The sequence below is a fragment of the Daucus carota genome, chromosome 9 (genome assembly GCF_001625215.2).
Source record: "Daucus carota subsp. sativus chromosome 9, DH1 v3.0, whole genome shotgun sequence".
Taxonomy (NCBI): domain Eukaryota; kingdom Viridiplantae; phylum Streptophyta; class Magnoliopsida; order Apiales; family Apiaceae; genus Daucus; species Daucus carota.
In genome coordinates this window covers 45473557-45485935 of record NC_030389.2, presented here as the reverse complement: position 1 = coordinate 45485935, position 12379 = coordinate 45473557, and the positions used below count along the sequence as shown (strand labels likewise).

The following is a 12379-nucleotide window of genomic DNA, read 5'->3' as shown; positions in this document are numbered from 1 at the left end:
GAAAATGAAATAATTATATTAACTTGATATATGTGGCACATTTTCAGCTCCAGCTTCATATAACATGATTGTGAACACAAACGAACACTCTGTTTTTATCTTGAGTGTCTTGATCATTGATCCCACGGACACTAGCTAATATACAGTGCATAAATAATGAATTCAGCGTCTAGATTACAATGCTGGCAAAGTAAAGCGAAAGCGATGCTGACAGGTGATAGCTGACAGATGAGGAGGACCTTCAGAATTTATTCGACGTTGTAAGAAGCAGTTTTCGGCTTGTAAACATCAAAGAACTGAGACTGATATTACAGCCTGAAGTGTACAAACTGCAGATTCGAGTCTCGTTGCCTAGGATCACAAATTGACTGGGAAATACGTAAGGAATTTACAACAAGCGCTACCAGCAGCAAGAAGGTAGCTTAAAGGAGAAGGAGGAAGGCAGATGCCCTGTCCTCCTTATGTAATCGGCCTTTTCTGAAGTCTGCACAGCTTTTTCACTTAGTTTAGACTCAGCATTTGCACGTTTTTCCTCTGCGATCCTCCTTGTTGAAGCGAGCTTGTTTGTGTACTTCTCCTGTGCTCTGGACTTGAGTCTTTCCGCCTTCACCTACACGTACATATCAGAGGGAGTTAGAAGCTGGCCGATAGTGTTTGTAGGAAGTACATTGACAGACTGTAATACCTCCATTCTTTTCATTTCCATTTCCGCTTTCCTCTTCTCATGATTTTCCCAAGCTTGGATCTTCACCTCTTCTCGTTTATACCTGCATAATCAAGTTGCAGACATATATCTTAACATACATAAGGTTCATACAGCCGAAATGAAAACAATGCAACAGTTATCTGGTTCCAAGCACGTACCTCGCCAAGTATCTGGCACGTTCAGCCTCGTCCCAGGCCATTGCCCGAGTTTCCAGAGGTGTCAGCTTTTTAGCCTGGTCTGAGTTGTTTTCAGGCACAACATTAGTGATTGGAGCTTCTCTCTCGCGACTAAACCATGTAGTCACAAAACCCGCCCTCCCATCCTCTCCTCTATTCTCAGCAGAATTGATCACCCCTTGACCATTATCAACAACCTGCACCCCACTGTGACCCCGTACTGGAGTCGTGGATCTAGATGATACCGGGCTTTGTCCTGCTGGGGTCATGGCTCTGATAGGCGTCGTAGCTCTGGAAGGCTCTTGGCTGACAATGGGAGTCATATCAGTCCCCATGTCCCTGACACATATCGATTGAACTACTGGAGTTGAATTCTCAGGTTTATTCACCCTCCAACGCGAGTCATCATAATCAACTTTCTTCGTTTCTACCTCATACCTAGCATTACTAGAAGAGCCTCCTGCACATCCAGTCAGTTCTTCATCATCACTACTCGAACTATCCTCCTTCTTTGGCACCGGAGCTATCAGTCTCCTGTCATCAGCATTTGAATTACGCGGAGCATTATTAGACTGGCTTTTCTCTCCCCCTCTCGACAAATTCACTAACCACTTCTGTGCATCATCCCACTTTGACGGTGTAGGCTTCCCTAAACCTGTTCGATGCTGAGAAGTACGACCCTTTCCATTCGCTTTGTGGAACTCAAAATTAGCCACACCATTACTCAAAATCTCATGTGTTGGTGTCAGATTCAAGATCCCCTTATCCTCTATCGATCTCATTTCCCTCAAATATATTTCAATCTTCTCTAAATCACTTTATAATCAACCCACTCGTTCTCTTCCCAAATCTAACCACACCACGACACTCACCCGTGTCACACAGCCTTATAATCCGCGCACTTAAATTTATTTCAACTATGCTTGACAATCACTTGTGCATATCTCTAAAGCCTTAAGGACTCAAATACTAAAACAAACAGATGCAAACTCGCACACAATTACAAAATGAATTATTTTAAGATTCTTCCTTGAAAAAACACTCATTTCAGAATATTTCATAAAAGAAAAACACTCATTTCAGTAGAAGCACTGTAAGAAAGTAACAGACCTCAGAAAAATGCCCTCCAAGAAGCACTATCTTGCAGCAACACTAATCTTCTCCGAGCAATCGATCCGCGAAACACAATCTACCTACATACACACTTGCTTGCAAGAAAAAGAATTGCACTGCAGAATTTGCAGAGCATAAAAAGAAAGCTGCAAGCCACTTATCCACAAAGCTCAAGTGTAAAATGGATAGAAAGCAGTTAAGTGTAAACTGGAAACTCACCTAGGATAGATGCAAAATGTGACAGCTAGCTAGAAACAGAGAGAATAAAAAAAAAGGAGCTTGAGACTGAGAGCATGGATGTTTGTGACTGTCAGTTTGAAGATATCAAGAACAGATCCATACAAGTATACAAAATGCTGAAAAATGCATGGTTAAAAGCAACTGCAAATGAAAACAACAGTAAAATTTAAGGAAGTGGGTAACAATTAAAAACAATAAATAATTTAGCTTGCATTGAATTTGATGGAATCTACTTCAATTTAAGCAGTGGGCTACCACTCATCTTCACTCAACCCAATTTAACAATGGTTCCGGAGACACCCACATAACTTCAGTACTGTACTTATTTTTTCACATTAACATTGAAAGTAGTGAAAAGATACGCGTTTATTAAGCGCGTATCCACATTATAATATGTTGTAACAATCATCTGTGAGATAAACCGACCTGAAAGTAAACTCTGTGAAATACTACCATGGTACTTTTAACGGTAACTGACATTGGGCCATTTGATTGTAAGTAATATAATTGTATTATTATTGCTCTGAGCATTCTTTTATCTATTTCACATGGCATGGGCATCTGCAGCACTGTGTTTTTTATGGTTAATAAATTATTTTACTGTCACATTGACTAAATAAATAAATGGTCTATAGTATTGGGTCCAGACTACAATCACTATCCACTGGGTAGGCGTAATTAATATTACACCCATATATATTCAATGAAATTAGGCATCTTTCTTGAATAAAAAAGAAATTAAAAATTATCTAAAATTAATAAAGTTGGGTATAAGCCAAATCTTGAAGTTGCTTCACCATGTGCATTGTAGAATGGTGACAAAAGCCATGTTAAATTTCTGTTCATACAAATTTAATATTCATCACCTTGGCTTATCTACAGCAGCAGCTACTGCTACTCCATTAGCTTTGCAAATTTCTTTTGTATAAACCTGAATTTTATTTTGTTTTTGTAATAAAAAAATTGAGAATAAAGCTATATACATTGTACAGTCTACAGATTCAATAACAGCATCTACACCACTGTTATTAATTAATTTAAGAAATGGACGACATTCTGTTTCCTTTGAGCTGCCCCAGTGTGCTAGCACCATCCAACCCTTCTCAGGCAGCATAGCATAATCTAATGTTGTTTTTTCCAGTTACCCTGTGTGAAGTATACCCAGACTTCTCTAGAAACCAAGTTAGAATAGTAGCTCTGAAGCGTATATTTACTCAAAACCTTCTCTGTCCCTTCTCAGAATCAAATGATTTCTTCTTGCAAACTCACAACTTTAGTTATCTGAGCAGTTTTAAAGTTAATGACTGGTAAAATAAACCATTCGTCGACATTAACCTTCTGTTGAAACTAGTTTACCCCTAAGACATCTTTCCGTGTAGTTATCCATTAAATTACGTCCTTCCCAACAATATTTAGAAGCTCTGCCTTGGCTGCGTCCATAACCGCCTTGAACTCTATCTGCGTATACCTTCCCCTGCAACAGAGAATTAGCATCACCGAGTGAGCTTTAAACTAAATCTAAGAGTTTGACACTTATCAAATAATCAAATGTTTTTTCATAATTTAAAACAGGCACTGATACAAATTTTGATATTCAGATATACCAGAAATGAGTTCTGGACCAAATCGCAGAAGGGAAGGCTGGACTGGCTATCCCATGCATTATCCTTGCAATAGCTCTAGGGGTAAACTTGGCATGGTTGTTACTCTGCAGAAAAACCTATCACACCACACAAAAGAAAAATATAAAACTGTTTTGGCTGAACTAAACCCACTCCATGCAACAGCAAGAACTAGTGATCTATAAAGCCATACCTTTATATCTGATCGCAAAAAGGGGCTGCAAAAACAAACCATTGAAAATAAAATGAAATAAGGAAATAAAATAAGTGAACAAATCTGATATTTGTCTAGTATAAGGCTATAAGCATATGTAGCTTATTGTGTTTGAGAGATTCATGTATAATTTGGTTGATATTTCTGACCAAAATGCTAGTCTGGACTCCAGTTCTTGTACAATTAAATTTTATTGATAAAGATCGAGGATTGCCCTTTGCATGCTAATTTTAATGATGCTCATCTTAGCTAGTATGAAAAAGGATCCTAGTTTCTTTTTAGTTTACAAGTGTGTCAATACGCACCTGCTTTGGCCCATCTTATTAGGGATTTCATTGCCATCATCTGCCGTGAAGTATTCCAAAATCTTCTTTTGCAAGAATGGTGTGCAATCATTGCAGCCAAGCATTTTATCACACTCTTTCACTGCAAAGACTGCAGCATTGTACATTGCATCTAGCTTCTTTACCTGCAGAAAAGTGATCGCATATTAGTGAAAGAGAAAATGATAGAACAACAGCCTGCAAATAAGAATTCACTGATAGTATTCATGAAGATTGAGAACTGTTGAAAAGGCTCGGAATTGTTGAAAAGATCCATTAGAAATCAGCCTATGTGGATTTAATTAGGCTCAATAATTCTAATATTCTAAACAATGCTAACGACTATATCCAAGTTAATAATTAGGCTTAGATATAATCGCTAGCAGATCAGCCTATGTGGCTTTAACACTTAATTAATTCAATAATTTTAATTATCTGAAAAATGCTAATGATAATATCTGAAGCAAATCAAGACAACCCTATCATAGTAGAATAGTGTACACATCTCTGTTCTCAAGAACCTTGAGTTTCATTTTAAGTCCAAACTGCACCATGAAATAGTCATAAAGTAGATGCACTCTATATGGGCAATGCATAAAAGTCTATATGAGCAATGCATAAAAGCTTAACATGAACATGTAACAAGGTAATGCAGGATGTGGAGCAGGAAATATTTAATACAGTTGATTATTCTGTACTATTATCTAGACATAAGTGTATTGGTACTATATACTACGAGATTCTAGGACTGAGATACAGGGTAATAATTATCTATAAAGAATTTAGTTTATGGTAATAGTTATGTATTAGGAATCCAAATGATTGTTATTATCCTTGATATGGTTTTGCTGCTATATTAGGAGATTTAATTATTCTACATTACTTGATATTTTTGAAGATTACAGATTGATGAATGTTTAAATGATCTAAGGATTGATGTGGCTTTCCCATTCTCTGTGGAGATAGGTTCCCGTGTTTTCAACCTTTTCTTAACACTCTGCAGGTAGACCCTAACCCGGGTTTTTCGAAAAACGACTAAAAAAGAGTACATAGCTAATAATTTAATCAACATCGAAGGATGACTGATAACACTAACTAGCTAAAATTAATCAATCACCTTGCAACTCTCAACCTCCAGCAACCACTTTGTAAGATCTTCTGTAAGTGAGCATATATCCTTTGGGGAATTCAATATTGTGTAGCAATATGCTGGATCCTTCAATTCATATGTAACTTCTCCCTTCAACTAGAATAAGTTGAAAGTAAAACATGTAATCAGATAAAACTAAATTTACTTGTGAAAGTAAAGAAATTGAAAACTATTGTAGTGTAGCGTGAAATGGTATAGAAGTAAATCAGAAGATTATGACATAATATAATTATTGGCTATGGAGTACTATGATCTATTGCTTACTTGAACTTATCGGCAGTCACAATATTTCATAGTGAAAAAGTATTAACGAATATACTGCATAATATATATGCATAAGGTACATACAAAATTCAAAGACCCTGCGACTTCCAACCAAAATAACTAGTTACCAATACTTTTCTTGATTATAAGTCTGTAATCTTAATATATAAAAGACTGGTCTGTATAATAGAAGTCAACACTCATCATTCCATGGAATCAGCATATAGTAAGAGCAGAAGTAAACTGTAAGGAGTAGACAACTCAAACAAGTACTTTTGGGTGCTTAATAATCTTTGACCACATGGCCTAATCAGTAAAGTGATATGTAGAAGTGAGTCAAGGACAAGGGGTACATGCCACTAATAGGGTTGTGAATCGTAACATGGTTAGTGGCAAAGAATTTATGTAACTAACACCTCATAAATGGAACTAACGATTAGCTAAGTTGAGCTTTGCATGCTCTAATCTTATATTATGGTCTTACTCTGCAGAAGTTCCATACTAATTCTCAATCATATGAATATTCATCTAAAGACACTTATTAATAAACCACACACAATATAGATCTATTTTTCCGATGAATATATTCAGCCTAATTAGTTGTAGTTCTCACCAACAATATGGTTTGGGTGAGGGTCACCATGAGTTTATGCCTGAGAAGACATTAAATGACTAACCTTAACATGTCACTATTCATTAACTCTCATAATTTTGAGATGATTTACAAATTTAGATTTGTCAGTCAATATCAAAACCTTAAGATACTGCAGCTGATTTGTGAGGTCCATAACTTGAACATGCATGCTGCTTGCTACAGTAGGTATGTCAAACACATAGTGGCCATCCTTTGTTACTGACCTGAAAATATATTACCCTGTGTTTTTAAGTAACCGCCCATACAGTAATATAAATAATCAATCCAAAGGGTATACTCACTTCTTCATAATCGCAGCAACAAAAACATCCTTTGAAGCCAGTACTGCGGGTGGAGTCTGCAGTTGTGCAAATTATTACAACTTACATGATTAGAAGTAATGACTATTACAAATCATAAATGTCATAGATGAGATATGATGGTTTTAGATTTAAAATATATACTCCTACTATTCAAAATTTTCGATTTATAATGTTGTAGCTTATTTTTCATCAAGAGTGAATAAATTACTGTAGAACACAATCATATATATTGGGAAAATCACCAGGACAATGACCAAAGAAAAGCAGAAGTCAAAATTATGGACAACAAGACTATAGAACAGACTCTTTGAAACACACCTTATAGAAATTCAAGCAGCAAGTTATATTCATTTCTGGAAGTAAATGCAAGTAGCGGACTTCACCCAACTCCAAGCGTGTTAAAATTGTAAGCATCACCTGTGCCAATCAGGTTGAAAAATCAACATTTGCAGATAGTTACTAAAATAACTGTGCTGATTAAAATATAAATTATCATTATACCAGACAGTCTACTGACAACGTTCTATGCAGAATAGAGGCATAATAATAGACTTATGCCAAATGATTATGTCCCATGATAAAGCTACAACTTATTCAATGACATGCTGAATGCTAATCAAAGTAAATTTTGAAAGTAAATGAGAATGTATTAATGTGAATCGAGACAGATACAGATTCCAAATATCTTTGCTCTCTTAATCACACATGAAAACTAAATAGGAAATTGTGGAATGCACCTCTTCTTTCATGTCAAATTTACGAGATAATGATTCTTTGGGCAATGAACAAACTTTTCCAGCAAATTCATCGCTGCTGAAAACTTGACGAAGGAACTTATTTACAGCATATTCGTCTAGACCATCACTGCAAATTACACAATAGAATTACCAAGACTGATAACCATAACACACATGAACTGAAATACAATGACTCATTGGCAATAAGTTAGCTACCTGTACATAAGACTCCGAAGCTTATAATATGTGGTATCATCAAAAAGAAGATGACAGAAAGACAATCTCCCATCCCGTCCAGCACGACCGATCTCCTAAAAAATGAATCATAAACTTGATCAGGTTGATGCTATTGGGTGGGGGGAGGGGAGGGGGGGGGGGGGGGGGGGGGGGGGAGCGAGAGGGAGAGGGAGAGGGAGGGAGGGAGGGAGGGAGGGAGGGAGATGAGGGAGAGAGGGAGAGGAGGGAGAGGAGGGGAGAGGGAGGGGAGAGAGAGAGTGTGTGTGTTTGCAGTTTTGAAAATGATAAACAACCTGGACATACTCTTCCAAGCTTTCAGGCAGGCTGTAGTGAATTACCTGGAGGACAATTATTTAGGTTTAGAGAAAAATATTCACCAACAGAATATCACAATAAGTTAATAACTTATCAGCTCTTACAGCTCCAACATCACTCTTGTCAAGCCCCATACCAAATGCCACAGTCGCAACAACCTTCGAGAAAGGAGCGGTACAAAATAAGAAAAGAATGGATAGGAAGATGAAGGAATAAAGAAGCAATATATACGTTTGACGTCAAGAATTGTATCTACATACCACTCTTATCTTGTTGGAGCAAAACAATTCCTGTGTGCGGCTTCGCTCTTTTGCAGTTAGACCACTGTGATAACTCTAGATGTAAATTTGACATCAGTATTAAACCATATTATGTATTGTTTCATGGTATAATAGTAAATATCCGGAGCAAAGTATTGTACATTAAACACTAACCTTAGCCTTGATATTGCCATCAGCTAGAAATTTGCTAATTGTGTCAGTTTCATACTACAGATGAATACCAAAGAGTAAGATGTCAGTCAACCTAACCCTGAACAGATACTAACACATTATAAACGGCATATATCATGCAACACTCATCACTCATGTAGTTAAAGCAATGACTTTCTTGAAACACAGATGCTAGTTTTTACAAAGTCTCAGAGCTCTAAGATCCAAGTAAATCTCTAACTCTAAATGAAAAATCCAGATATAATATGTGAATAGCATGTATAGAAATCATATATTTATTAAAATTTACTTGCACTTCTTATTCTTCTAGCCCTCAATATTGAGTGCTAATTTCCATCTCCTCTCGAAGTTAAAATTCCAAATGCATTTGTCCTTTCACTCCAATTTCTTTGTTCTATATATTGCAAAGATTAAATGCCGATCACTATAAACATGTTTTAGATTTAAATTACTTAAATTCGACAAGAAATAACGACCAAAGTAATAATCGTATTAATATATGGCATCACTGTGAGTTAACTACTAACCTGAGGGATAAATTTACAGGCATGACAAGAAAAGGGGAAAAAAAAAATGCAAACCTTATACTTGCAGTATACAATGATGCTTGTTATTTCCTTATAGGGAGAGGACCTGATCAGTGTCATCAGATGTTTCATCCTGCTATGATCAAATTGTTTAAACATATAATTGACATCTGCGTTAAAAAAATCAGTATATATAACAGGGAAGCTGGCTAATAACTAAAATGGAGGCACTTGCCTGTTTTCACTTATAGATACTGATAACTTAAAGTTATCCCTCAATTGTGCTGCTTGGATGAGATTTGCAGGAGGAATATCCAACGCATTCATTACATCAAGCAGTGTTTTTTTTGTCGCAGTTGCAGTCATTGCAAGAATGCTCTTGACATTAAGACAGTCACACAATAAGGATGCCCTAAGCCTCATATAAGATGGCCGGAAGTTATGGGACCTGCCACGATAATTTGAGCGCCCATTATTTATGCTGTAACATATCTACGTCAGATTTAAGATTTCGGTTAACATGGTCCAGATATGACTTACCATTCCGAGATACAGTGGGCTTCATCAATCACCGCAAGTGAGACAAGTGTGCCAGCAGAAAAAATAGATATGAATTCATTACTCAAAAATCTCTCTGGCGAAACAAAAAGGACCTGATCCAAAAGTATCAACTAATTAAGTTGAACTGTACAGAAAAATTTTAAAAGAAGAAACAGAATATATTGTACATAATATTTTAAAAATTCACGAGCTGTGCATGAATGTGTAGAATGGAACTCTTAAAAAAGAAGAAACAGGATATATTATACATATATGAGTTGAACTGTACAGAAAAATGTACGATAATCTTCAGAAGGATTCACGTTTGTACACATTAATACAAGGAATGTAACCTTTGCAGGGAAAAATAGGACTAACTATATTACTGGCGAGTGGAACATATGAAATGTACCTTCAACGCACCCTCTTGTAGCAGCCTCAATGTTTCCTCGGTCTCTTCACGTGTCTAAAACACAATAAGGGAAAGCCCTAAGTCAACAACGAGCTTGTTATTTAAACACTAACATGTGTACATATACCGGAGAGGAGAAAGGCATACCTGACTGCTAGATATAAGACCACCAGGAATGACAGGTGGTAGCTGTTTGAGTTGATCAATCATCAGAGCAACCAAAGGACTAACAACAAGTGTAATCCCCGGCAAAACCATTGAAGCCAACTGATAGCACAAAGATTTCCCTGCACCTGTTGGCAAAACCAACATAGTTGATTTCCCATCTAGCACCATTTTAATTGCCTCCAACTGGCCATCCCTAAACTCATCAAACCCATGAGTAAGCTTCAATAGCTTCACTAAATTCTCATCTGACACCTCATTTCTAACATTTAACACTGCCTCTTCAACCAACATTTCAAACTCCCCCCTTATCTTTTCACTCCCTTTCTCACCTTTCTTCTCAAAAACCAACCCTTCCTCTTCAACAAACTCCCCCTCCTCCTTACTATCATTACCTCTAACATTCCAATTCTTATTCCTCCTTCTCGAAGACTTAAAGTTCCTATTTTTACTCTTGTAACTAAACTTGCTCCGTCCATAGCCATTAATATTAAGCCTCACAAAATTACCTTCATTAGAACACTTTGCTTTCTTAACTGGCTGCACAAAATCACCACTACTAATCAAATTAGGATGCTTCTTCACTGGCCTAACCACATTTTCAGCACAACCAGCTGCTTTTCCAGCTTCCACCTCAATTTTCGACCCCGAACCACCAAAACAACCATCTTTACCATTTTCACCAGATTCAAGACTAGACTTAGCCTTTTCCGAACCCGAAGGAGCAGAACCAAAATCTTTATTTTTTTCCTCTTCAGTAGCTTCGAAATTCAAACAAGCCACATTCTTTTTCGAAAAAGACCCAAATTTCAACACAGCCAAACATTTAGCTGGCCTTGTTTCACTCTCACATTGATCAAATCCACAAGGGTTAATGAGCCTAAAAGGCAAATCTTGGAGACTAACAGGCCTAACTGAGGGAACCGGTTCGGGAAATGGGTCGGGCTGAACTGCAATTGGGTCAGGCTTAAAAGAGTGCTTCTTGGGTTTAGGCCTTAAAATTGGTCTAGAAGTGTTCGGAATCTTCGTTTTGGATTTGGGTTTGCATTTTGTTGAGAATAGAGTGTTTGATCTTGGAGATGGTGGGGAAGGATGCTGTGGTTTTCGCGAAGGAGGAGAGTGGTGTGGAGGTGGTGGTGGGGGAGAGGAGTGACGTGGTGGGGTTGCGGAGATGTAAGAGCCGCCGGAATCGGAGTCGGAATCCATGGCGGAACAGAAATTGAGAGGTGTGATGTGTTTCTTGTTTCCCGCCTTTTTGTTTTATATTTTAGAATGGAATGGGAAAAATTATTTATTTATCAATATATTAGGTTATGTTATATATATTCTATATTATTTTTTTATGTCGAAAAATTATTACTTTTTCATATTAGTTACTTATCCATTGAGACTGAAGTTAAAAGAAAATAAACAAAATTTATATTATTGTAATATTCCATTATTACTATTTTATGTTTAATATTCTTTCATGAAAAAACAGTTTGTTTTTTTTTTTTATGAGAGCTCCCCCTCTTTTTTTTAGAAAAAACAATTTTTGTAGTTAAACATGCAGCAGATGCATTGTCTTTAGACATGGTATTATGAATTTTGATTGTAAACATTTTCTCTTTTGTTAGCGATTCAAAACATAGCCCAAATAGATTATGTTTTGGCCATTTTTCTATTTAGTAAAGGCTTTGGAGGTGTATCTGCAGGGAAGTGAACATGAGGAATACAAAAGCTTGACAAGGCTAGCTAGTAAATTAATCATTCTAAATCCTATTGTTGTTTTCAAGATAACACATACTAATAGAATAAACAACTAATCATGGAAATTTTAATTTAAGGAGCCTACTATAACCGACACAATGCAAAGATTACAAATGGAAAAACAACTGATTTCTAGATGAGTCCTCGTTGATGTGGACTGGTTAACTGGCCCATCGTTTTTTGGCCGTCAGATTATAACCTACATCCAGGGCTTTTAAGCGCTGGACGAAATCTGTCAAGCGCTTTATAACTGCTGGACGGGGTTAAAAACCCCATCTAGCGCTTTTTAAGCGCTGGACATACTAAATATAATCGTGGACGCTAGATTTTCATCCAACGGCCAAAAAACCATAGGCTAGTTAACCAAAAAGCGCTGGACATACTAAATATAATCGTGGACGCTGGATTTTCATCCAACGGCCAAAAAACCATAGGCTAGTTAACCAGTTCACAGCCATCGATGGTTGTGGACCAGGTACC

General features: G+C 36.9%; 2 protein-coding genes across 2 annotated transcripts; both read right to left on the bottom strand.

The window, feature by feature from the left end:
* Window positions 1-5: 5 nt before the first annotated feature.
* Window positions 6-2343, bottom strand: LOC108200353 (uncharacterized protein At3g61260). The gene is made up of 3 exons (XM_017368476.2): window positions 865-2343; window positions 686-767; window positions 6-610 (listed from the first exon to the last, which is right to left on the bottom strand). Exons 1-3 carry the CDS (start codon window positions 1662-1664, stop codon window positions 401-403), a joined length of 1092 nt encoding a protein of 363 aa, XP_017223965.1. The 5' UTR covers window positions 1665-2343; the 3' UTR covers window positions 6-400.
* Window positions 2344-3015: 672 nt separating this feature from the next.
* LOC108200899 (ATP-dependent DNA helicase Q-like 5) lies at window positions 3016-11438 on the bottom strand. Its single transcript, XM_017369169.2, has 19 exons — window positions 10133-11438; window positions 9986-10039; window positions 9574-9686; window positions 9269-9481; window positions 9088-9166; window positions 8489-8542; window positions 8315-8389; window positions 8159-8212; window positions 8033-8077; window positions 7719-7813; window positions 7503-7629; window positions 7084-7182; window positions 6745-6800; window positions 6564-6666; window positions 5512-5640; window positions 4377-4540; window positions 4051-4075; window positions 3840-3955; window positions 3016-3709 (listed from the first exon to the last, which is right to left on the bottom strand). Exons 1-19 carry the CDS (start codon window positions 11354-11356, stop codon window positions 3622-3624), a joined length of 2913 nt encoding a protein of 970 aa, XP_017224658.1. The 5' UTR covers window positions 11357-11438; the 3' UTR covers window positions 3016-3621.
* Between the last annotated feature and the right edge of the window lie 941 nt (window positions 11439-12379).